This window comes from Camelus bactrianus, chromosome 33, assembly GCF_048773025.1.
Source record: "Camelus bactrianus isolate YW-2024 breed Bactrian camel chromosome 33, ASM4877302v1, whole genome shotgun sequence".
NCBI lineage: Eukaryota > Metazoa > Chordata > Mammalia > Artiodactyla > Camelidae > Camelus > Camelus bactrianus.
The window spans coordinates 12377617-12403710 of record NC_133571.1 but is presented as its reverse complement, the minus strand read 5'-3'; the positions used below and the strand labels follow the sequence as shown (position 1 = coordinate 12403710).

Genomic DNA, 26094 nt, shown 5'->3' with positions numbered 1-26094 from the left:
GGTAAAGTGACCCAGTTGGGTCTTTTTTTTTTTTAAGTTTTCAATGGAATATTTGAGTTTTTCTCTTTTCAAACTAATTCCCTGTGTCTGCTCTGTTGCAGGTTTATGTACAGCGCGGGGATGAAAAGGTTGACTTTAAACCAACAGTATCTAGCAGCATCGCGCCAAATTGCCATTGTGTTTCCCTCCACCCAGAACGTTGGCTCCTTTCTTCACATTTAGTTCATCAGTGTGCTGTTCTTTTGGGTTCTGAGGGGGGTTTTGCCATGTTTGCTTGTATGACCAAGTCACCAAGGAAATAAACAGGAAATCCATGTTCGCCACCTTCTATGAAAGTGTATTTGGTGTATTTGAGTTGGTGGTTTTGGTTTGGGTTATTTTTAGTTTTTTTTTTTTTTAAAGTATGTTTTCTTTTGGAGGTGATTTTCTTTCTTTCTTTTTTTCTTCCTTTCTTTCCTTTTTTTTGAGACAGAAGAGCAAAGCAGTTAGAGTTCAGTGGCCAGGGGCCCCGAGCCACTCCCCTCTCCAGCCTCCATCCACAGAGCTCCCTCCAGTCCTCGGCACTGCTCTTAGCAGGAGCAGAAACTAAAGGATAACATCCTCTGGAATCTTAGCGGCTGGAGAAAGAGACAGAGGAAGGGGTGATAGCCTTTGGCCCTTGGAGAGCAAAAAGAGACACCCCAAGCCTGGAACTGGAGAGGTCGTTCCTGCTGGGATCCACTGAAAAATGTGTCTTCCCCAGCCAAGGTCATGTCGGAAGGTTAGCATGGAGACGGAGGGTGACTTGCGCTGATGGTTGCCAGTTAGAATGTCTCGGTGTGGGCCTTCTCTTCGGTGTGTGACTCAGCTCCCCTCTTGTAACCTGGAAAGTTGGTTGCCTTTATCATCCTGCCCGTGGACTGAACACCCAGCAGTGGCACACTATGCTTCTGTGTTACCTTCCATTCTCATTTTAGATTGTGCTATAATAAGGATTGTTTCTCCGTATATATATGTATATATGTGTATACATACATATATATATATATATAATGCTTTTCCCTTCCAGCCTCTTGGTCACCGACAAGAAGAACAGGAGGTTGTCTTGGGTCCTGCCTCTCTCCTAACCTTCTCCTCCTCCCCGGGCAGCCTCAGCCCCTATTTTAATTCTTGATCATGTAGGAATTGTTTTTGGTAAATGTTGATATTATTGTTATTATTATTGTTATTATTATTAATAAATAAAAACAAAAGGAATTTTTGTTTAAAAGAGAAATGTTTAACCAGATTCTGTTCTATTTGAATTGTGACTTGCACCTTTTGTTCAAAATATTTTATTTAGACGTTGCAATTGTGAGCAGTTCTCACTCGTGCCAGTGACAGACGTAGTGGTCTCCTTCCCCAGCTGAAGCAGTGCAAATGCAGTAGCTATTGTTTGTGTCATTATCTTTATTTTTCTTCACTGTTAGAAACCAAAGTCTTCTCTGCTGGCTGGGGGCTGACAGAGGATCTGGTTATCTCCTTCTGATCTTCAGAACAAGAAAGAGATGTTCAATATTCTGCCTCTTGATCCATTTTTCTGGGAAAGCAGAGTAAAAGGTCCCCAGGCCTCCTCTAGTCTTTCATCCTGAATTTGCACAGAGGAAAGCGGGTGCCCAGTGGGGCCATCCTGATGTGGCCGCCAGGATCCCCGCGCAGCTTGGCCTTCTCACTGATATTGGCAGCTCGGCTCCTGGACCCGACATCCCTCGAGTGGGTTTCTGCAGTGCAAGAGCCTTTCTTGGGATCTCTCCGTGTTTCCATGGTCCCCGATCTCCCCTCCACTTGGTGGGGTCACCAACTACTCACCAGAAGGAGCAACTGAGCAAGCCCGAACAGCCACTGTTGACTTCTCTGGGCTGTTGCAACTCTGATGCCCCCTGACGGCCCCCCACCACGGGCTCAGCCTGTTCTGTTCACACGGTCCTGCGCCAATGGAGGAGCAGACTGCCGCCCTCCAGCGACCGCCCAGGTGAAAGCCAGTGACCCTATTAACCGTGCCATCTTGCGAACTACACTTTTAAAAAAACCATTGCTTTGTATTGTAGTAACCAATATGCGCAGTATATGTTGAATGTATACGAATATACTTTCCTATTTCTGTTCTTTGAAAATGTCAGAGTATTTTTTCTTTCTCATTTATGTTGAACTAAAAAAAGGATTAAAAAAATCTCCAGACCCAAGTTGCAGTAAGACCTTTAGTCCTTTTTTTCATGTGGACACTTACATTAGTAACTTAGTTGGAAAGTCGGGGATTGTGACAATAAAAACCTGATTATGATCTTTTATGCTGATACGTTATTTGCCTTATGGTTCGTAGTCTAGTCGGGAGAAACCATCAGGCACATAGAAGCCAGAACACTGGAGGCTGAAGACCAGCGAAGGGTGGGGCTTTGAGCAATCCATTATCTCACCCGCCTTGTGAGACAAGCATTCTCTAGAAGCCTGAGCTCAGCTCCGCACTGGGTCCCCAGACACCTGGCTTGGACTCTGCCCTCTCAGAAGGGAGCATTTGAGTTTGCTGAGCCAGATGAAGAACAGATTCCTTGAGAGGACTTTTGAAGGAGTAGAAGGAAGGCCTCCAAGAGCTGGCACAGGCTGGGGCCTTCATGGGGCACCCTCCATCAGCCCCGTGACATGATCACCAACTAAGTGTTAGTGTAGAAGGGGACTTTTCCTGTAGTTTCCCCCTTTTTCCACACCTGGACTCCAAAGGGCAGGGTAGAATTTCCAGCATGGTCCCAGCCATGGCTAAGAGACAGCTGATTGAAGGTCTTCTATGAAGAAAGGTTACTCAAGCTGAGTTTGTAGAAAGACAAGTGAGAGGAAGGAACTTACGAAAGCTTTCGAGTGCCCGGTAGACCAGAAAGTTGCTGTGGGACTACTTAGGACAGAAAGGAGCCCCCTCAGGAAGGGTCTTCTAGAAATCACCTGCGTCTGTACACAACCCCATGAGAGGCTGGGAATGCCCCTGAAACCAAACAGCGATAAACCCAGATGCCTTCAAACAATCTGTAAGAACCTTCTGCAGTAGGTGCCACGCCCTCCCATAGTCAGCGGGGATGCCTTTGAGATGAGCTCAGAACCCTCACTGCCTCCCAGATACAGACCCTGAGATCTGAGCTCTGGAAGATAGGAGCTTGCTGCTCTTTCTTTGTGACAGCCCCACCCTGCTCCAGCCACACGAATCAAGAATTCAGAAGGCTGGTGTGCCTGCCCAGGAGCCAGCCCTCTGCTCCTGCTCTGGCATCATCTTAGTCTTCAGGGCAGGAGGCCAAGAGAAAACCGCGTTTGGTTGGTTTAAGACGCCCTGCCCTCAGGCCTAAGCTGGGGCTCCAGCTATCACCAGGATCTCAATAAAACTGCCAAATAGTGAATAGTGGGGGCAGGAGACGGGTCTCCTCTCTCCCCTGGTCAGTCCAAACCTCCTCAACCTCACATCTCCCATCCCATCCTGCACCACATGCGCTCAGGGTGAATGTTCTGAGCAGGGTCCGTGGTACAAGGCTGAATGCTCCAGGCTCTTGCGTCTGACCCAGGGCTGCTCCTTCAGATGACCCTCCACCTTCTTGGTGACCCTTCCTTTGGTGTGCCAGTGTTGTTCACTGAGCAAATATTTGTTGAGTGTCTGTTACGTGCCAGACCTAGCAGGGGACAGAGTCCTCCCAGTGCATACTGACCAGTATGACGTTGGGACATCAGTTGTGAAATGAATGGCCCATCATTCTGAGTGAAATCCACTCCTACAGCCAGCCACACTCCCACCCGTGTCAGGGGACCCACTACAGAAATGGTCGCTCCAGAGACTCCCAAGATCGGGGGAGAGGGTGGTGGACTGAGGGCCTACACGGATACCTGCTAAACAGCCAGTCCAGTCCAGGCTCATGGTGCCTCCAGCAATGACTGCCTGGACCACAAGTCTGGTCCTGAGATGCACTCGTTTGCTGTTGGTGGTAGTTTTCACATAAGCCTCTGTCCAGAAAGACTTCCTCCTTCTCCAAAATGTTAGTAATGAGGAGCTCAGGCTGGTTTAACCGACTGTCTTAAAGTGAGGTGGATTAGACGCACTCGGGAACAAGTATATTGAAAAGGATGCTTCCGCTTGATAGGACGCTGTCAAACAGCACTCCCTAGCCCAGTGCCGTGAGATCCCCACGCCAGGAAGCTGAGGAGTCCTGGGCTGGGGTCAAGAGCTGTGGGAGTCAGGGGCCGGCTGCTGGAGACCAACAGGCAACCATCAGAGAACTAGAAGCCAGGCCCCTTCATTCGCTTCCTGCCAGCAGCAGCACTAATGACTGAAGGGCGCGGGGCAGCTCTTAGCAGATCTCAGCTGCAGCCTTGTCATGGGCAAAGCAAGGAGAGGACCTGGCCTGCTGGCCTGAGAAGGACAAACTAAGTTAATTGTGAAACAGCTTTGGCCACTAAAGAACCGTGCAGGTGTCAGATGCTAGGTTACCATGGTTATTTCAGTGATGAGCCAGAGCAGGGCAGAACAGCGGCAAGTACTTGGAGTCCAACTGGTAAGCTTCTGAGAGCCTCTGTGTACTGGCTGGGCGGAGCTCTACCCCCAAACAAGAAAGGAGCTTCTCTTGTCCTGAGACACCCATGAGCTGCCGCAGCAAGGTCCCGGCCTCCCTCCCACTCCCTAGACAACAGGCAGAAAGCTGGGCTGGCCAAGTGGCAGCCTCCTTCTCTGCTGGGTCCGCAGAGCCCTGGGGCTGGGTCAGTCCTGGATCAGAACCCCCTCATCTCAGCATCGGCACGGCAAGGCGACGCAGAGCAAACGGGCTTCCCTGCCTTCCCCCACCTCTACTGCCAGAAGCTGAGGTCGTAGCTCTGGTCTGACAGTTGCAAGTGTGTTCAGTGGGAGCAGGGGGACAGAATGCCAGAAACAGATTCTGGGACACAGAAGAGTTACTGTTTACTAAGGGCCAAGTGTCTTTCAGTTTTGCTATACATGTTCAAATTTAGTGCTTAGCAACATAAATTTATTGTCTTAACACTACAGTTCTGGAGGTCAGAAGTCCAAAATGGGTCACAGGAGGCTAAATGCATGGTGTCAGCAGAGCCACATTCCTCCTGGTGACTCTGCTTTGGTGGCCCTTCCAGCTTCTGGAGGCTGCTCACATTCTTTGGCTCGTGGGCCCTTCCAGCAATCACATCACTCTGACCTTTGCTTCCGTCCTCTCCTCTCCTCCTCCTCTTCCTCTGCCTCTCCTGCTCTTGTGTATTAAAAACTCTTGTGATGACACGGGCCCACCTGCATAACCCAGGACAGTCACCCCATCTCAAGGTCCTTAAGTCACATCTGCCAAGTCCCTTTTACCATGCAAAGGAACAGCCACGAATTCCAGGGAGTAGGACATGGACATGTTTGGGGGCCGTTATTCTGCCTGCCACACGTGCAACTTACTATAACTAGGAGGGGCATGTCCCAGCATCATCTTCATCTAACAGAGAAGAAACAGGTGTCGGGGAGGTCCTGGACTTGCCTAGGGACCTACTGCTAACAAGTGGCAGAGCTGGGATTCAAACCTAAGCTGGTCAGGCTCCAAAGCTCTCTCCTCTGCAGAGAAAGGCAGGAGGCTGGCTGGGGCGGGAGAGGCCTGGAGCCCCGCCCCTCCGGGATCCAGCAGGGTTTTAGAGCACCAGGGAGTTTCCTGGGCAGATGGTGCAGGGCACATGTCTGCCCTAGGTCCTCAGTCCAGAGACCTGGGTTCTAAGTCCAGCCATGTCTCTAACTCCCAGGGAGACAGAAGCATGGGGCAAATTCCTCCTCTTCAGCTTCCTCATCTGAAGATGGCGGGGCTGCGGAAAGGCTGGAATGGCTGATCTCCAAGCTCCCCTTCACTTACGCATTCACAGGCTCTACCAGCTGGGCCCTGTTGCTGACCCGGTGTTGGGCGTCTCAGGCCTCTCAGGAGAAACCTTACAAAATGATGCTGCAAACACTAACCAGCACACAGCACTGATTTACAGGATTCCCCGGGTCTGTCCTCCAACAACCACACCCCCCATTCTTGTCTCCATTTCACTGATAGGAAACCAAGACTCGGAGAGATTACATAAATGACTCACTATCCTTCTCCAGGATTTTGCAAATTGAAGGTCAAAATGAAGTGAGAAACCAGGCTCCTGCCGCTAGCAATCCAGAAGTCTTTCCCCAACACGGGCCGTCCCTAAGGGCTGGCGTCCATTCTCACCTGTGTGGCACCCAGCATCAGTGTGAACAATGCAAGGACATAAGTTTTCCATTTAAGCAACTGTCCTTTATTCTGAGATTATGCCCTTTTTTGGTGTTAAAAAAAATCTTTTCTTTTTTGAAGTGCTGGTCCCACTGGCAGGGTTTGGGTTAGGTGGGGGGTTGGCAGTGGGTAAGATTTTTACAGGACAGAATGGAAAGTTGGCATCTCAGCATTGGGCTCTCAAGTGTGTTTGGAAATGTTAGCCGCCTCTGAAATCTCAAAGTCTGGGAGCCACTGAGTTCGGTCCTCTCTGCCCAGGATGCATCCTAGCACATGGTTCCCTTCAGTTTAGGATCTGGGAGGTCTGCGGGGGCCCTGGGAGGGGTGGGGATGAGAGAGGCGACAGCATTGGTGGCAGGACCATCTGCTGCCTTTGTGAGGTGGGGGCAGAGTGGGGGTGAGATAGTCTCCCTGGAATGCAAGGGGACGGTTGGGGGGGGTATCTCCTGAGTGGATGAGTCCCTGCCAGCCCTGGCAGTGAGCATGTTTTCCTTCGTTCCTTCTTCTTGCCTGCTGCGCCGGCACAATGGACAATGGTGGGCACACGGCCCCCACTGAGGAGAAGGGGCCGGGCTCAGCTGACCCCGACTCTGGGGACCTGCAAGCCTGCACCCACCCCTGCCTGAACCCTTGATCCCTGGCCCTGCAGCCCCCACAGCTTCCTGTTTGCCAGCTCTATTTGCCCGGCCCCAGGGACGGAGCTGATCCTTGAACTCTAAGTTCCACATCGCCGGGACCAGTGAGCAGCGGCAAGGCCTGGGCTGGGCTTATCAGCCTCCCAGCCCAGCCCCTGCCTGGACACATAAATAGGCCGGGGGAGAGCCGGCTGTTCAGAGACCGCTGGAGCACTGAGGTAAGTGCCGCTACCTTCTCAGGTTACCCTGGCTCTAGGCATTCGAGGCTCAGGCTCTGGGATCCTGGCTTGAGCCTCTGCGCCACACTGAGACTCTGGATACCTGTCACCCTCCCACTCTGTGCCCCTCCTGCTCCTCCCTGGCTGGACTGAGCGGGCATGCGCGGGCTCCTCCACGCCCCACTCAGCCGGGCCCTCTTCTCCTCTAGGTCACCCACATCCCTTCAGGATGAAAGCCGTGGTGTTGACCTTGGCTGTGCTCTTCCTCACCGGTAGGTGCCCCCAGCCTAGGGAGCCAACCATCAGCAACACCTTCTCCCTGAATCCCTGTGGTCTACCTTCCTGGGCACTGGGAGTAGAATTTCTCCATCACCCCGTCTCCCCTGAGCATTTCAGCTCAGATCCTGGCCCAGAGCTGGCCTGATCTGGGTCTCCCCTCTCACCCCCAGGGAGCCAGGCTCGGTATTTCTGGCAGCATGATGACCCCCAGTCATCCTGGGATCGGGTGAAGGATTTTGTCACCGTGTACCTGGATGCAGTCAAAGACAGCGGCAGGGACTATGTGGCCCAGTTTGAAGCCTCTGCTTTGGGAAAACAACTCAAGTAAGAACCCAGCCTGGGACTGGGTGCAGGGGTAGGGGGTGCTGGTGCTGGTTCTGGAGGGTGGAGAGGCCTGTGGGAAGAAGCAACCAGACTGGCTGAATTCCCACTTGCTATTTGATGGGCCCCGTAGAAGGCTTGGATGGAAAATGAGAGTGGGATCCCCATGCAGAATCACAACCAAGGGGCAGACCAGCGCTGCCCATGCATTGTTCACAAGCCCCGTCCCATTCTTAACCCCTCCTCTGCTCCTGCCAGCAGCAGGGATGGCTGTGTTCAGAGAGGAGAATGGGCTGGAAGGGTGGAGATCAGACCCTTAAAAGCTCCAGCTTCAGAGACAGACAAGACTGGGCACCAGACTCAGCTCTGTCTCTTTCTAGATCCTCAGCCCATCTGGTCAATGGGATGCTGTGGTGGTGGTGCAGTGGGGGGACCCTGGGGGAGACCACAAATGGGAGAAGCTAAGCTGAGGGTCTGCCCCCAGTTACCCTATGTTCAGGGGCAGGTGTGCCCAGGTCTCACCCCCAGGTAAATGGGGAGCGCTGGGCTGCAGCTCGGGGTGGGGGAGGTGCCCAGCGTCCCTGAGAGCCCTCCCTTGAGCCCTCCTCTCTCTCTCCCCCTTCAGCCTGAAACTCCTGGACAACTGGGACAGCCTGAGCAGCACCTTCAGCAAGCTGCAGGAGCAGCTGGGCCCGGTGACCCAGGAGTTCTGGGACAGGGTGGAAAAGGAGACGGAGACGCTGAGGCAGGAGATGAACAAGGATCTGGAGGAGGTGAAGCAGAAGGTGCAGCCCTACCTGGAAGACTTCCAGAAGAAGTGGCAGGAGGAGATGGAGATCTATCGCCAGAAGGTGGCGCCGCTGGGCGCGGAGCTGCGCGAGGACGCGAGCCAGAAGATGCAGGAGCTGCAGGAGAAGCTGAGCCCGCTGGCCGAGGAGGTCCGCGACCGCGCGCGCGCCCACGTGGAGGCGCTGCGCCTGCAGCTGGCGCCCTACAGCGACGATCTGCGCCAGCGCTTGGCCGCCCGCTTCGAGGCGCTCAAGGAGGGCGGCGGCGCCAGCCTGGCCGACTACCATGCCAAGGCCGCCGAGCAGCTGAAAGAGCTGGGCGAGAAGGCCAGGCCCGCGCTGGAGGACCTCCGCCAGGGCCTGCTGCCCGTGCTGGAGAGCCTCAAGACCAGCATCCTGGCCGCCATCGAAGAGGCCTCCAAGAAGCTGAACCCCCAGTGAGCCGCCCTTCACTCGCTCCGGCTCCCCTCGCCGTCGTGCGGTTTCTTAGAATAAACGTTTACAGAGCAGGACACCATGTGATGGGTTGTATGTTTGGGGAGGCTTCAGGGATGATGATTTTTAAACAATAAAAATTCTCCAAAACTCAGAAAAATTCTCTTTGGGGAGAATGGGGGCCGGATTAAGGGGCGCTGGAGGGGACGTCCGGGGTCGGGGGTGGGAGGGGGGCGCGACCAGGGATCAGGGACTTCTCTGTTGATTCCACCGAGTCATCAGCTCCGAACCCAGGTCTCTAGGGGCCTTAATGTTGGAGGACCTGCTAGGCCCGGGGTTTGGGAGTGAGGTAGTAGGCTCTTTGCTAAGGAGGACCAAACGGAAAGGGAAGTAATAGAAAATCAGGCAAAGCAAGAGATAATCCAAAGCGGGTTCCCTGAAAGAGCCTTTCAAACAAGAAGTTATGTAGCCAGTAGCGCTGGCTTTGCTGGGAGAAGTGGGTTCCCTGTCCCCAGGTGTTTCCAGTGCGCAGGGGACAGGAGACCCCCCCGCCCTCCGTCTCTAGGGCCGCTGAGGCGGATGGATCTTAAGGAGCCACTGCGACTTGAAGACCTCCAACGGATTCAACTGAAGGGCTTGGCGTTTGCTCCTTCCTCCTTTATTAACTCAAAAAACGCTTTAACAAACACTTTCCTTTTCTGTTTCCACAAGGGTCTCGTTTCACTCTGCACACTCCCACCCTGCCAGGAAACAGCCGCTGTTTCCTCTGGCCCAGCCCGGCCGGCCAGCCGTTCCCTACGCTGGGCTCTCGCCTTGCCAGCCCCACTGTCTGCCAGCTCTGACCTGAGTCAGAAGAATAATCACCCCCTCTTGCAGGTAATTAACACATTTTTATTTCCAAGGTGCTTTCATATCCAACGTCTCATTGCATCCTTCTCCAAATCCTGGGTAGACTGCCGTTAAATCCATGTTGTGGATGAGGACGCTGGAGCTCGGAGATGCGGAGTCACATCCGAAGTTGGAGAGCAGGATGGGCTGAGTTGCCTTTTTTAAACCCATCTGCTCCTGGACATCCATGATTATTATTATTATTTTTTTTAAGTGTGTGTCCAAGCACTCAAGTTCATATGGGCTTGCGTGTTCACAGCTGGCCCCTCTTCACACTCAGGTAGGTGTACTGCCATACGCATGCGTGTCGCTTCATGGCTCTGCAGCGCTCTGGGCGATGCATTCATGGAGCTTTCCCTTCCGTCTCCCCTCAGGGCCTTTTGCCCCTGGTGCTGGATAATCTGCCCCTCCTCCACCTCCAGTATTTCTTAACAGCTCTTGGATAGAGGGGTGAGCTTTTGGTTCCTAACCAACCAGAGCTATAATAGGCGTCAAGCCCAGATTTGGGTGAGAACATTTTCCAGGTGTGGGTGCTGGGCTCTCTGACACACGTGGGCCCGAAGAGAAGCCCAGGTAGATTTCCGGAGGGAGAGCAGACGTCTCCCAGTAGGGCTGCATATCCCGATGTCACCAACACCTGTCAAGGAGCGCTCTGACCCCAGGCATGGGAGTAACTCAGCTTTCTTCTGCGTCCGCTGAGCAGAATATGGGCAGCTGGCCTGGGCTTGAGGTCCAGGTCTGCCATTTGGTGACTCAGTGACATGGGGCAATTGCCTTCACCTTTCTGAGCCTCAGTCTCATCGCAGGAAGAGTACGGCTGCTCAAGTAGTCTGTGGTTCTGGAACTATCTGATACGAATATCTGTTGGGTGGTGGGGACACAAGGGACACAGCCAGTGTTGGGTGACCTTGGGTTCCTTCTTAGTTCCCAGGACACTGGCCCCCTATTCTGATCCTGGTCCCAAGGGGACAATCGGCTCAGCCTAGAGCGACAAGGGCAGCCATTCACAGGTGCTTCGATGGGCCAGGTGCTGTGCATAGTCTGATGTCCTTCATTCATTCTCAACAAACCTACAATGGGTATCATTGTGCCTACTTTACAGATAAGAAACTGAGGCTGATATGAAGTGATTGAGCCAAGACCAGAGCCTAGTTGTATCCTACTTCAATCACCACCCGACAGGCCTCCTTCCCTGAAGTGTGCTGAGAGGGCCAGCAGCCCCCGTATGCAAGTCAGCTCCAGAATTTTGGTGAACGCACACACAGTATCAGTTTTGATGATGACATAACAATGTCTGGCAGAGAGCACACATTCAAGTCATGTTGCCCAGCACTTGACAGTTTATCAACATATTGTCAAACCTATTATCCCATTTGCTTCTCTACGCAAACCTGCCGAGGCAGGCAAGGTAGACAGGGTCATTCCTACCTCACAGATGAAGAAACTTGGGCCCAGAAACCACCCAGCTGCTGCCTGAGTTGGAGTCAGTCCAGAGCTCACCCACAGAAGAACCCTGACCGGTTTCCGTACCCAAACATACATGGCACGCGTGGGACATCCCACTTACGGCAGCTTCTCGTCCAGCTTTATTGGAAGGACAGCTCACCCTGAGGGTGGGCCAGGTCTGGGGTGGGACGGGAGGGCACTGAGAATGTTGTCTCTTTCAAGGGAACTTTGGGGGCAGCCCTGGAGGCTGCAGGACCCAAGGAGCTCGCAGGATGGATAGGAAGGCGGACTTGGGAGACGGAGTTCTCAGGCGACTTCAGAGGCCAGAGGTGGTGTGGCCTTGGGGATAGGCTCCCAGAATTAAGAGAACTTTTCCTTGAATGTGCTCCAGTAGTCTTTCAGGGAGCTGATGCGTTCATTCACCCAGTCCCTGGGAGTCAAATCAGTGAAGGGAGCAAAAGGGATGGGGGTGAGGGCTGATCTCTAGGCAGTGGAAACCATGGGCCCCCCACATATCCCCACGGCCTCTCCATGCCCCCTCCACCCCACCCAGCAATGCCGTGAGGGGGGTGTCCCTACCCCTTATAGCTACCTCCCCAGGAAGACAGCCCAAGGTGGTAATGGGACCCCCAGCACTCGTTCAACCCATGTTTCTCCAGGCTGGGGCAGACCTTTGTGCCACCACAGGTGTGAGGCAAGCTGGAGAGGAGTGATTGAGTGGGGTGGGCAATGTGTGAAGTCAGGACTGTCACTCTGGTCTAGGAAAATGACGCCCCCTAGAGTGGTAGGTACATCCCGGTGGCTCGGAGTGGGGTGGGGCAGAGGGAGGCAGTCTCTCATTTGGAAAATTGTCAGAGGATTGATTAGCTGTGTGATCTGGGGCAGGTCTCTTGGTTAGGTGAGACTTGATTTTCTTATCTGCAAAGTGGGGAAAATAATACTCCACAGCGGGTTGTGAAGACTAGGAATGCTTGTGAATGCTGTAAATACCAGCGGGGTGGAGGTGGGGAAGGGAGCTGGGGAGAGGAGAGAGCTAGTGGGCAGGGGCAGGGTGGGAGAGGAAGGAACAACTTCAGTTCACATGGGCCCTGGGGCTTGCAACAAGGCAGAAACACACACACACACACACACACACACACACACACACACACACACACGGCTGAAATTGGGTCAGGTAGAGCCTTCCAAGCCAAACCTCCAGCCAGACTATCGGAAAGGAAAGTACAAGAGAGGGCTGAATGGCCTTCGTCAGAGCCACGCAGGGCACTGAGAAAGGAGGGACAACCAAGGGAGAAGAGGCGGGATGCAGTGCCCCCTCCAGCATCTCTCCCTATGAGGGAGTCTGCTTTATAGACAGAATGGAGGCTCAGAGAGGTGCTGGTCCCGGGTGGGCGTGGGAGACCCACAGCCCCCTGCCTGGGCTCTCACTGAGATTCTGGGGCAGGTGGGAGCCCAGGGTGGGGAAGTGATGACATACCTAGCCTGCTTCACGTAGCCCTGCACTGTTTCCGCAAAGGAGGGATCCTCGGCCTCTGTAACTCCTGCGAGGAGAGTGGGGCCGAGTGGGGTGGATCAGCCTCTGGGGAACCCTTGGCTGTTGCCCGGCAGCCCATCGAGACCTGGCACCCTCAGGCCACCTCCAGGAGGCTGCCCCCTCCCTGCCGCAGCCCAGTCCCCACCAGCTGCTTACGGGCAGAGGCCAGGAGCACCAGGAAGACAGCCACGAAGAGGAGCCGGGGCTGCATGGCGCCTTTGTTCCTGCAGGGAAGTGTCCTGTGAGAGGTTCCCCAAGCCCCACCACCACCGCTGGGCCCTCCCTGGGCCTGAGCTGAGTCAAGCCAGGAGAAGAAAGGGCCTGCTCCTGTGCTAATATAGGAGCGGGGAGACTAAGGGCTTTCTGGACAGGAGCCTCCAGGGACGCAGGCCCAAGAGAGGGAGGGGTGGCATGGAGCGGAAAACCCAGCAGACAAGGGATCAAGGCACCTGGGTTCTGACTGGGCTTCTGCCACTAACAGGCTGGGTGACTATGGGTGGCTTTCTGCCCCCTCTAGGCCTCCGTTTTTCTCTCTGCGCTAGGACTAGGGTATCTAAGGCTTCTTCCAGTCCTAAACATGCAGAATTAGGGGCAAATGTGCAGATCTGGAGCCACTTCCAGTCCCAGCTCTGCTACTGCTCTCTGTGGAGCTTTGGGCAAGGGACCTTCCCCCATGGGCCTCAGTTTCCCGGGAGTGCCTTGCGGGAGTGGGTGTTGCTCTTCTCCAGGCTTTGCCGGCTGCCCTCCACCCCGCGCTCCTTTCCCTCCCCCTCCTCCTCCCAGGGGGCATTACCTGGAGCAGCTGCTTCTTGGAATGAACTGAATTGGTAAACAAGAGGGTTCTGACCTGTTTTATACTGTCCCCGGGGCAGTGGGCACTGAGGGCCCAGTGAGCTGGGCAAAGGGCAATGGTCACCTGCTGATCAATCTTGATTGGCCCTGAAGCAGGGTGGCCAGGGACAGCCAGGCCTGCTGGGAGTTGGGAAATCTCTAATTTCCCAACTGTGCTGTGGGGTGTCCACACTGCTCCCCTGCAGTGGGCTCAGGACCTGGAGGTGGACAGGGCCTGGGGAGACCCGTTCCTCCTGAGCACCTGGCTTCCCAGGGAGAGGCGAGTGGGATGGGAGAAGGGACTAGGGGACAAGCTGGGGGCCACTGGGCACCCCTGAGCCCTTCACACTCTGTTTCCGGGTCCTTCCCATCCACTGCCCAGCCCTGACAACAGCCTGGAAAGGATGGGGGTGATGTGAGTGGGTGACGGGCTTCTTCAGCCTTGGGAACAACTCACGGGGGTAGTTTGGGGGGATGTCTAGAGTGAAGTCACAGAAGACTTATGGGCAGAGGTTTGTGTGGGCAGGGGTGACACAGCTGAGTGCACACAGCCCCCCTCCCCAGCATCTCCATCTCTGGGCTTCAGTCCTGGGTGCTGCTTACCAGAAGCCTCCTGGAGCTGAGCCCAGGGCAGTGAGTGGGTGGTGGGAGAAGGTCAAAGTCCACTCTTATCCCCAGGCCTTTGTCCCATCACCCCCTCCTCCTCACCTTGCCCTCTGGACCCACTGATAACATTTCCTGGGGCACGATCCAGGCTCGTGGCTGGGGCCCTCCCCAGACTGTGGCGGCTGGGATTGACTCCTGGCGTTGAGAGCCTCTCACCTCGGGCCTCAGTTTCCTCGCTTGGAAACAGCAGCCCTCATAGTCCCCTGGCTGGGTAGGCAACTGGAAGGAACCAAGGTTGTGGTGAAGCCAGTCTTAGTGGGGAGGGGGCAGACGTGCTCCACATAGGCAGTCAGTTGTCAAGGAGAGGCCTCGGCCCTTCTCGGGGTGAGGTGTACCCTAGGCCCCCACCGCAGGAACAGGGGGCTTTGTCTTCTGAATGCTAAGACTTCAGAGTCAAGAAATTCTTGGTTTAAACAATGCCTCTGGCACTTACTCACATGACTTGGGGCCAGAGATCTGACATCTCAATGCCTCAATTTTCTCCTCTGTAAAATGGGGATAGAATACCGATATACCAGAATTGTGGTGAAAAGAAAAGAAATAGGTACAAAGCAGCTGGCCCATGGAGGGGGCTCAATAAACCTCTCTCCCTTTCCCCCAAATACCTATCCTTCCCTAGGCAGCATAGTCTGAAGGCAGGAGGAGCCTCCAATGTAGAAATAGAGCTTTTGGCAGGCAGCCAACCTCCCAGGAAGAAGGAACAGGGTGAAATCAAAGGCCTGAAAAAGTGGCCTGGAAAGTGATCCTTAGAGTTCTTTATCTGTGACTGAGACTTGAAATTTCTCTGTAGAGATTCACTCCTGTGACTTAGACCTTGCTATCTGTTAAAATGTAGATTTTTTACTTCTACTCCTGTGAAGTAGACATTATTAACCCCATTTTATAGCTAAGAAAGCTAAGGCAGAACATGAGACATACCCAAGTGCCCAATGCCCACGAGTGGTAGAGCTGGGAACCAGAATCCAGGTCTTTAAATACACATGCTGGTACCAAACAGCTTGGAGAAATGAGACCCTTGCGATTTATCAGTTACTCATATCTCAGAGTTAATCAGTTTCAGACCTCTTGCTGAGCACAGATTTTGGTGATGGGGTAGGGAGGAAAGGAAGGTGATTAGGAGGTCACTGAGGGATTTGGACACTGGGGGAGTTAGAAGCAACTGTGTTCACTTCCCTCGTTTGTTCTGGTCTATTCTTCAGCCCCAGAGGTGAAGGCCACAGTGGGGGGTCCAGATTCCATGCTGGGCTGGGGCATGCTCGAATGTGCTGGCTGGATCCCTTGACCCTGGTTCCTCTAGCTCCCTTTCCATGTGTGTGGAGGGTGTGGAGGAGGCTGTCCTCTCTCTCCTGCACGGCAGTGGGCCACTGAGCCCAGGGAGATCAGAAGACGCAAGCAGAGAGACCCAGGGGTGCGGTGCTGAGCTGGGTGGAGAACCCAGGTGTGCGGGCCCATGCACCTGGGCATGCCATGTGGCCTGGGACCTTATCTCTTTCAAAGGGCTTGGCACCTTTGTGTGCCTGGACCCCTCCTAGCAGCTCCACCGTGGTCTCAGTAGGTCTATCTCAGTAAGGTCCTAAGCCTCTCCCCCCACTCCCTCCTTCTTTTCTTCCCTCCCTGCCACTGTGGCTCCCCTGAAATGAAGAAATTGCTCCAGGCTTGGCCTACAGACCATAACTGGTGGTGGTAGTTTGGGAGAAGGAGAAGGAGGAAGAGGAGGAGAAGGCTTGACCAGCTGGGACCAAAAATGGTCCTCTGGGGTTGGGCTGACTCTCTCTGATTCCACCTGTGTCTGGATGAGGCTTAGTACGTGAGCCTCTGTGACCCATGCCCCAGCCAGGCTAGCCTGGGCAGCCTTGATGAATCAGAGTCTGAGCCAGAGGCCCTGGCTCACCATGACCCTCCATGCTGGAAGTTCCTCCTTGTATCCCACCTAGAGCCACCCTCTTTAGTTCTGCCCTGGGATGACAGCCAGAGTGGAGCATATGTGGGGACATGTGTCCATGTGACTTGCCCATCCCTGGCTGGGCCTGAGCTTTTCCCTCCTGACTCTGAGCTCTGGGCTGACCCCCAATTTGATCCCCATGGGTGGACAGGTGGGTGGCTGCAGGCAATGCTGGATTATCAGCCTTGTCACCTCATAGACAATTAGGTCTGTCTGTTGTACATACAAGGATACTGAGGCTTAGAAAAGGACATGACCCACTCAACATCACACAGGCTCTTTGTGCCCACCATGTGGCCATCCCCTGACTCAGAGGGCCAAGTCCTGCAAGCACACGTGCCCAAAGAGAACCAAATGCTGGGCTGGAGGCAGAGTCTGCATTTTCCATCAGCATCTCCAACCCTCCAAGACTGGGCACAGGGGCTCTCATTCCCCACCCGCCACCCAGAACAGATCTGTTCACAGACTAATACAAAGCATGTCCACAGACCTTGGGAAACATGAGCATTCATTACTTGCGTCCCACCCACGACAAGCTGGGAGGCGACACGCCCTCCTCGCAGCTGTGGGTGCACACGCAGGCCTATGCTCCGCTGCATGCCTTAGCTTTATGCTTACAGACAGCTAAACTCATTGCGCCCTTATGTGAATCCTAGCAGAGGCTCTTGGGCATGCGCAAAGAGGCACAGTGTGTGTCCACCCAGGCGGGTGAGACAGAAGCAAACTCTGAACCCATCACATGCTGGCAGCACCTGTTGCTCAGACTGTAAGTCCAGGAGGCCAACGCAACTGAGTGCCCTCTGTGACTCACTGCCCTCCTTGCCTCTGGCCCCGGGGAAAGGGATGGGGGCACTGAGCACTGACCTTTGCACTTAGCCTGGGCTGGACTGTGCCTGATTCCAGAGTGTCGCAGGGAGGTAGAGCTTTCAGGGGTAAAACATGCTCACGCTTGCTGGACACTGTACCCAGCATTTTTCAGATTATCTCATTGAATCCTCGCAGCCCAGGAGGCAGGTTCTATATCCTGCTGAGGCAGCTGAGGCTCAGAGAGGTTAAGAGACTTGCCCAAGGTCACACAGTCGGTTAAGTGGGGAGCCCAGATGCAAACCCAGGGAGTCTTACACCAGCATCTGAATCTTTAACATCTACTGTGAGACAGCATGGGCTGCTCCAGGAAGGAGGAGCTCCCTGACACTGGAGGTGACCGGGATTGGGGTGGGACACTGCCTTGTAGTTGGGACTCTGCAGAGGGGTGCAAGCATCAGAAGGCCCTTTAGCTGTCTTCAATCCCACGAGACATCAAACCACCTATAGTATATGAAAAAATGGAGACACAGGAAGTCAGGGTTAGCACAACTGTAGTCTATTCCAACAGCAGATTCCTGGAAAGCCATCTACACGCCGGGCCCTGCATTTACAGAGGGGGGCCAAGAGTGTAATACGACGGGTTTCATCTCATAGTCACTCATAATGATGCCCGTGGGCCAGCAGTGGGGCCCAAGCTGATCATCTTTTTGACGGATGTCTTTCTGTGGTTGTGTGTGTGATCTCATTTGTAGAGAACGCTGGAAGTTCAAGTAGACCCCCCCATCCCCCAGTGAGAGGCCCCCGAGAGCCTCAGGCCCCGTGATTCATCACAAGCCGGCTGCTCCTGCCCAGGAGGGTGGCTGGGGAGGTGGGCAGGAGTCAGGCCCACCCCTCCCCCTGCATCATGCCTGCCCAGCGACCCCCCAGGGCTGGATCTAAATGGTGATCTCACTGGTGCAGAAAGCACTCTACTGTATTCCCGGTTTTGGTCCAAATCAGGAAAATCATAATACTATTATGAACAACAAAAACAATTATTTTTTTTAATGCTTACTCAGCCAGGCACTAGACTACTCACTTCACAAGCAACGTCTCATTTAATATACCCAACACCCCAAAGGAGAAACCGAGGCTCAGAGCTAAGCCAAGTTGAATCACTAGACCAAGGTGGCACACTTGGCAGCGGTGGGACATGAAGCACACTTGCAGGGAACACCTTCAACACAGGATCCCACCCACTCCACCCACATTCCCAAAGGCTTGCAGGGCCCCCTCCTCCTGGGCACACCTTGACCAGGGCCCTGGATCTTAGCTCACTGCCCCTGTCTGTGGCCCTGGGTGTCCCAGTCCAGTGTCTGGTGCTCTGAGATGGAGTCCGGGTTGGGGGATGTGGGGTGGGGGCCCTCCCACGTGGGACAAACAGACGAGGTGTGAATTTCACCACCCATGCTCCAAGCCTGGCACAGACACAGAACTGCCACAGAGCCGCTGAGGCATCCGTCCTGGACTCAGGTGTTCCTGAGACCTCGTTTCTCCCCTGGCTCGTGGCTCCCCGCCCTCCCTTCAGTGCTGGGTGGAGCCACACACAGAACAGCTGCTTCTGACTGCTGCCCAAGCCCCTATCTGCTGTCAGCTTCCACGTTGACTTAAGTCCAAGAGGCCTCCTGGGACTGTGTCACCTTCCAGCGTGGAGTCACACTGGGGAGGAAGGCGGGGAGGGCAGCCAGGTGGGGATTTAAATATCTGGTTGGCTGTGCGCTTCAGTCAGTTCAAACAGCAGCACAGGTGAGCTGCCTGAGAACCTCTTCTCCGGCCCCCTCTGATTCCAGGAAGGATCCGGTGCAGTAAGAGACTATTCCAGCTCAGCGGGGGACCCAGGATGTTCCTGAAGGCTGTGGTCCTGAGCCTGGCCCTGGTGGCTGTCACCGGTGAGTAGGAGCTGCCTTTAGATGGAGCTTTATGGCGGGACGCATCTGCTGCATCAAGCAGGGAAGGGTGGAAAGTCTGGGGCCAAGGTGAGAGGACATTTCTGAGTGCCTGTCAGCTCACAGCTGGGTGCAGGGGGTTGTCTGGCTGCCACCCAGCTCATAGGCGAGGTCCATAAACGGCAGTGGGCCCCTTGGCATGGGCGCTATACCAGCTTCACACACTCCTGTGGCTTTTAACTAGCCAATCGCGGAGAGGGAAGTCAGTGGCTGTGCTACCCCAGCATCCAGTCTGCAGCTCAGGGCTGGTGCTGAGAGGCAAGGGAGGAAGTGAGTCCTCAAGAATTGCTCTGTATCCCACCCAGGTGCCCAGGCTGAGGTCAATGCCGACCAGGTGGCCACGGTGATGTGGGACTACTTCAGCCAGCTGAGCAACAATGCCAAAAAAGCTGTGGAACATCTTCAGAAGTCTGAGCTCACCCAGAAACTCAAGTAAGAGGGGCAGGGCTCATGGAATGGGGCTTCTTAAAGGCCATGCAATGTGTTGGCAAAGGCTGAACTTGGAGGCAGGAGACCTGAGCTTAGGATACCCACTGCCCTGCCACCAACTCACTGAGTGACCCCGAGGTCTCCAGATCCTGCTTGAACTTTCTAGAGTATGACAAATGGCCACATCATAGCATTGAGGCTCACAGAAGAAAGGGAGGGAAAGCAATGTTACGTGATTCTAATACATTCCAGAAGGACAGGAGTCTGTGAAATCATGGAAAGGGAGTTGAGGGTATCTGGAAAGCCTCTGAGGGTGAACGAGTGTAGGGAAGCCAGCACCTGCTGTAGCTAGAAGACGCTGGAAGAGGTTCGGAACGTCACATTCTACTAGAGAATGTGATCTCTGTCACAGCACACCTGAGCTGAGAAGGACCTCAAAGTCTAGCCTTTTTACTTTACAGTTAAGGAGAGGAAAACAAACTGCCCAAGGTCACATGCTAGGTAGACACTGTGACAAGCTCAGGGGGCGATTCAGAGATACAAGTTCAATGTAATACCTTAGTCTACTACATCCATTTGCTCACATCATGAGCCACCTTGGGGAAGGCCACAGGGAAAAGATGGGAGAACTCAGTGTCCTGCACCCTCACCTGTCAGCGGCAGGTGCGCACCAAGTGAGTGGTATACAAGGAGAAAGGGTCCCCACATGGAACGCCAAGCTTAACCAATGCCAAGGTGACCCCCTTGTGTCCTTCCCCCGCAGCACCCTCTTCCAGGACAAACTTGGGGAGGTGAACGCCTACACGGAAGACCTGCAGAAGAAGCTGCTGCCCTTTGCCACGGAGCTGCATGAACGCCTGACCAAGGACTCGGAGAAGCTGAAAGAGCAGATTCGGAAAGAGCTGGAGGAGCTGCGGGCCCGGCTGCTGCCCCACGCCACGGAGGTGAGCCAGAAGATCGGGGACAACGTGCGCGAGCTGCAGCAGCGCCTGGGGACCTACGCGGAGGAGCTGCGCACCCAGGTCAACGCCCAGGCCCAGCAACTGCAGCGCCAGCTGACGCCCTACGCGCAGCGCATGGAGTCCGCGCTGCGGCAGAACGTGGGCCAGCTGCAGGCCTCGCTGGCGCCCTACGCGGACGAGTTCAGGGCCAAGATCGAGGAGAACGTGGAGGAGGTCAAGGGGCGCCTCATGCCCTACGCGGAGGAACTCAAGGCCAAGATCGAGGAGAACGTGGAGCAGCTGCGCAGCAGCTTGGCCCCTTACGCGCAAGATGCCCAGGAGAAGCTCAACCACCAGCTGGAGGGCCTGGCCTTCCAGATGAAGAAGCAGGCCGAGGAGCTGAAGGCCAAGATCTCCGCCAACGCCGAGCAGCTGCGGCAGAAGCTGGCGCCCGTGGCCGAGAACGTGCAGGGGAATCTGCAGGACAGCGCGGAGGGGCTGCAGAAGTCGCTGGAGCGGCAGGTGGAGGAGTTCCGGCTCAAGGTGGCGCCCTACGGCGAGGTCCTCAACAGGGCTTTGGTGCAGCAGGTGGAAGAGCTCAAGCAGAAGCTGGGCCCCTTAGCAGGGGACGTGGAAGGCCACTTGAGCTTCCTGGAGAAGGATCTGAGGGACAAGGTCAACTCCTTCTTCAGCACCCTCAAGGAGAAAGAGAAGCAGGACCAGCCCCCCGCCCTCCCCGCACAGGAGCCAGCAGCCCCTTCGGAGGGCTGAGCTGCCCCTGGTGCGCCTACCCCACCGCAGACACCTGCCCAGCCCCGCCCCCTGTCTGTCTGTCTGTCCCAAAGCAGTTCTTGTACGAACACTTGGGTATGTGTCCCGTGGAAAGTGACACTACTTCCCATTACTCAATAAATCTACTGAGAAACTAGCCCCGTCTGGTTATAATGTGACTTCTCTGTGCTGCGGGGCCGGAGGTGGGGGCGAGAACACTGCCTGGCAAAACTTAGCAGGGGCAGGTGGGGGGTGCCTGGAGGGACACCGCAGGCTGGGAGATGGGAGGCAGGAGGGGTGAGGGCAGGGTGTTGAGAGGTGCGTGGAGAGCTCTAAGGAGGAGGTGGAGAAAGATGTCAGCGTTATCCAAAGACAAAATATGCAACCTGCTTATATTCACTTAGCTCACAAATAGTTATCACACGTCTTCAATGTGCCAGTCACTGTGTTAGGCACCGGACAATGAGCAAAACAACTTTTGTGCAGCGGGGGTCTGACACTGTGCTTCGCCCTGGGGTAAGCAGGACAGGGTCCCTGGCTTTGGAGAGCTCAGGGCACAGCGGGGGAGCCTGTCCCTCCTCGCATAAGCTCTTCTGTCCCTTTAACCTGACTTATTTGTGTGAATTTTGGTTTATTCCACCCCACCCCACTTGCATTATAAAATTGATTCATGCTTGTTTCAGAAATTTCTTGACTGCTAAACCCGTGGCCTCCAGAGTTGAGGAATGTGGCGTAGAGGCGTGGCAGAGGCCTGGGAGGTGGGGTGGAGCGGGTCCCTGTGGGGCCCGAGTGGGCTTTGCCCAGGACTCTTCTGCAGAGGGGTTGCCTGCCTGTCTGTCTGGGGCTGGGGTTGCCAGACACTGGGGCAGCGGGCAGGGGAAGAGAGAAGTTGGGGACTGAGCAGAGTCATCAGCACAGCCAGCTGTGGACAGCTGCTGCAGCCTCTGGGGTGGGCTCTCCCCTGACCCTCAGAGACTCACAGACCCTCCCCAGGAGGGAGCCCCAGAGAAGAGCCACCTCAAGCCTTTGCCCCAAATGACTTGACATCCTGGCTGTTAGTTCTGACCTCAGGTCTGCAGTTCTAGCCCGGGCACCCCTTTCCTTCCCAGAATGGGATACAGGCCTTTCAAGGGAAAGACACCAAGGGACAAGAGGGAATAAAAGAGGAGGCTACCCCCGCCCCACTCCCCAAAATTATAGCAACAAGAAAGCCAGTGGCAGAAGTTTCTAAAACTTTTAAATACAGAGCTGGCACTAAAGGTGACACTCTACTCAGGAGTGCTAGGGGCTTTAAAAACCATGGTCTATGTACTGCATTGATGCACATAATTTTCACAACAGATGTGACATCAAAGATGCAGTAGGTGAGGAAAAGGCTATACAGAATGATGAGGTACGTTATCTAGCAAGTGGTGGAATTGAGATCGGAAACCGGGCCATCCAGTTAGAGAACTTTACTTTGAACTATCAGGCTGTGGTGCCACCAGGGTGAGTCCAGCATAATGAGATGTGTCAGCCCCGCCAAGAATGCCCTAGAGAAGGGGGGAAGTCCCCCACACGAGGGGCTTACACAGAAGAAAAAAAACCTCTAAGCTTAGGTGATAAACGCACCAGATGTCCTCTCAGGAGAATGAGATTTTGCTTTCTACTTTATAGATTTATGTATGTTGGGATTTTAAGATAATGTTTTAGTATTACTTTTTTATTGTGGTAAAATATATATAATAAAAAAATCTGCCATTTTAACCATTTTAAGTGTACAGTTCTGTGGCATTAATTATATTCACAATGTGGTACGACCGTCACCACTGTCTCCAAAATTTCTTCATCACCCAAACAGAAACTCTGTATCCATTAAGCGATTCTCCATTCCCATTCCCCCACTCCAGGTCCTGGTAATAGCTTATCTACTTTCTCTCTCTTTGCCTTTTCTAGACAGTTCATGTAAGTGGAATCATACAATAGTTGTCCTTTTGTGACTGGCTTGTTTCACTTCGCACGATGTCTTCAAGTTTCATCCAGGTGGTAGCACTTATCAGAATTTCTTTTTTGTGTGTATGGCTGAATAATATTCCATGGTATGTATGTACCACATTCTGTTCATTCATCTATCTGTCCAGGCACACTGGGGTTGCGTCCATCTTTTGGCTATTGTGAAGAATGCGGCTGTGCATATGGGGATAGAAATACCTTTTCAAGTCCCTACTTTCCATTTTTCTGTGTATTTACCCAGGAGTGGAATTGCTGGGTTGCATGGAAATTCTGTTTAATTTTTGGAGGAATCGACATATTGTCTTTCACAGCAGGTGCACCATTTCACATCCCCACCAACAGTGCACAAAGGTTTGTTTTTCCTCACCTTCTCCAACATTTGTTATTTTCTGTTGTTGTTGTTAAAAATAGCCATCCTAATAGTATTACTTTAAAGACTATAAATGAGCAAAGAAATACATATTCACCAGAGCTTCTCCAAGATCCAGTTTTTACCACCTGGCAAGACTGAGGCACTTACATGCAGGAGAACTGTGTACTTAGGGTCCCTTGCGAGTGCCAGAGAAGGGTGTTTTCTGGACTCCGGTGCAGCCCACATTGTATCTCCTAGGAGAATCCTGGAGCCCAGCCCAGACTTGAAGCTCGCCTGGTACCTCTGGCTTCTTGGGGGACTTGGAGATAACAGACTCCTCAGTGCACATGGGTTGGTGCCCCAGGAGGAGTGTTGGCCAGCACCAGTGTGGGCCAGGCTGAGACATTAGCCACACCCCGTGCCTATCCCCCAAACTCAAAGGTCAGAAGACATCTGAGAACGACGGCAGAAGGGTCACTGCCCCTGAAGTCTCTGGCGGGTGGCATGGCTCAGATTTGGGCGAGGCAATGCATGGGTCTGCTCTACTTTTGTACCCACAGGGCCTTGCTGCTGTTGAGGGATTGCCCCAGCTGGGTCAAAAGAACTCCTGGATGGGGACACTGTGTTCTCCTGGTGTTGCCATAGGACACTCTGTGCTCCCAGGAGGAGGAGCACAAGGCAGTGCCATGCTCTGGGGAGAGAAACAGCAAGTGTGGGGTTATCTGGGGACTTCTGTGTCTGAGAGCACCAAGGGTGGCATTGCAGTTATCTCATTGGGTGATGACCAGCAGCTCACAATGGGGACTCCAGAATTGCCCATGTCAGAGGGGTGAGGATGTGAGCTGCTGGCTCTGGGATGGTGGATTAGTGATATGGTAACTAAAGAAGTAGGACCTAGAAGAACACAATCATAGGACACTAGGATTGGAGGGAACCACCTTGTCTCTCAGTCCAGTTCCTTTGACATCATCTCTAACAAATCATCATAACTCTACACCAACAGCCTCTTGTGATCAGGTGCCCCATTTGTTTGTTCGTCATTGTGTCTACAGTGTGGTAGCCAGCCTCTGAGATCCATCTTCATCTCCAGTATTCACAGCCTTGTGTGGTCCCGCTCACGTTGAAGAGGGCTGATGTATGGGAGCACTAGGCTGTTGTGGAAGTCATGGGATATGGCTCCCAAAGCTGGTCATAAAGGGCATTTTGGCTTCCATGCTGCTTTCCCTTGGCTCACTGACTCTGAGGAAAGTCGGCCATCATGTTGGATGACACTCAGGCAACCTTGTGAAGGGGTCCACATAGGAAGGAGCTCAACAACCAGCACCAACTTGCCAGCCATGAGTGAGCCACCTTGGAAACAGATCCTCCAGCCTTGGTCAAGCCTTCAGATGACGGTAGACCCAGGCAATGTCCTGCCTGCAACCTCATGACAGATCCTGAACCAGAACCACACAGTCAAGCCATGGACCGACAGAAATTGTGAGAGATCATAAGACACTAAGTTTGAGGGTGATTTGCTATGCAGCAATAGTTGGCTAATACACAGTGCCTAGCCCAGTGCTTGGCACATGGCCATCACTCAGGTGTTGCGTGAATGAATCCTGCTGAATAGTGAACACCTCCACTGATAGCCAACTGACCACCTCCCCAAACGATTGAGTCTATCTTTGAACAACTCTGTCCAAGTTTATTAAAATTAAACTGGTTCTTTCTCAATACAGCCTTGTTTTAATTTTTACTCCTCTTTTGAGCCACAGAATAATTATAATTCCTTTATGCACATATTCTGCTCACAGGAAATCTGTCCAGAGACTCTTTGCATAAAGCCTCAAACCTTGTGGACAAAAAGGCACAGGTGCCTTGGGATGAAGAATCTTGGGTTGATTTCTGAGAGGGCAAAGGTCTTGTCTGTCTTGTTTATTATTCTTGTATAGTCAGTGCCCAGCACAAGGGCTAGAACTTGGCAGGTTCTCAATAAATATTTATTAAATAAATAAATGGATTTAACAAATCTTTTTTTCTTGTTCAGTTATACAATATATATATGTTCATCTTTACCAGGTGAGGCTGAATTATTTTCTAAGGTGACTGCAGCACTAGCTCTTCCAATGATTGGACCTTCCTGTTTTTCATTTCTCTCATTTCTTCCATCTCTGCATGTTCTCCTTCCTGGGAGATTTCCTCACCCTTTATTCAGTTTTCTGTTTCTGCAATCATGCTTTTAATTTGCAAGAGATTTTCTCAAAAAAAAAAATTCTGTGGATGTTCTTTTATAGTATCCTGTTCTTTTTTCATCAGTATAATATATTCTTTTAGCTCTCTGATGATATTAATGGTATTTTTAAGGGTCCTTCTGTCTGTATAGTCTCTGTTTTCTTCAAGTTCCTTTTTAAATGTCTGCTTGTTTTGGTCTCTGTCTTTCATTTTAGAATCTTTCCTCAAATGACTGGTAAACTTTCCTTGTCTGCTTAAATTTCAGAGTGGGGATCTGAAAGCTGATTTGAAACTCCAAGCACATGATTGTTGACTATGAGCTACACTGTTGGGTGATCCACTGCAATGTTTGGTTGG

The 26094-nt window shown here is 53.3% G+C and overlaps 4 protein-coding genes across 9 annotated transcripts in view; 3 read left to right on the top strand and 1 right to left on the bottom strand.

The window, feature by feature from the left end:
* The window catches only part of SIK3 (SIK family kinase 3), a 212262-nt gene extending 209958 nt beyond the window's left edge, over nucleotides 1-2304 (top strand). For 5 of the 6 annotated variants that reach the window (XM_074356962.1, XM_074356960.1, XM_074356961.1 and 2 more), the window contains one exon: nucleotides 102-2304. The gene's annotated coding sequence lies outside the window, so the exon portion shown is untranslated. The remainder of the gene's footprint in view (nucleotides 1-101) is intronic. The other variant, XR_012503809.1, reaches the window with a different exon arrangement.
* A 4737-nt stretch (nucleotides 2305-7041) lies between these two features.
* On the top strand, nucleotides 7042-9016 carry APOA1 (apolipoprotein A1). Its single transcript, XM_010953505.3, has 4 exons — nucleotides 7042-7116; nucleotides 7326-7388; nucleotides 7566-7719; nucleotides 8342-9016. The coding sequence occupies exons 2-4, from the start codon at nucleotides 7346-7348 to the stop codon at nucleotides 8943-8945; spliced, it is 801 nt and encodes a 266-aa protein (XP_010951807.3). The 5' UTR covers nucleotides 7042-7116; nucleotides 7326-7345; the 3' UTR covers nucleotides 8946-9016.
* Nucleotides 9017-11579: 2563 nt separating this feature from the next.
* Nucleotides 11580-13690, bottom strand: APOC3 (apolipoprotein C3). Its single transcript, XM_045515550.2, is given in 4 exon segments — nucleotides 11580-11703; nucleotides 12751-12814; nucleotides 12964-13031; nucleotides 13601-13690. Coding segments are annotated over 3 exon segments (243 nt in total). The 5' UTR covers nucleotides 13019-13031; nucleotides 13601-13690.
* A 5042-nt stretch (nucleotides 13691-18732) lies between these two features.
* APOA4 (apolipoprotein A4) lies at nucleotides 18733-21336 on the top strand. Its single transcript, XM_010953506.3, has 3 exons — nucleotides 18733-18981; nucleotides 19344-19470; nucleotides 20231-21336. Exons 1-3 carry the CDS (start codon nucleotides 18933-18935, stop codon nucleotides 21177-21179), a joined length of 1125 nt encoding a protein of 374 aa, XP_010951808.1. The 5' UTR covers nucleotides 18733-18932; the 3' UTR covers nucleotides 21180-21336.
* Nucleotides 21337-26094: the final 4758 nt, after the last annotated feature.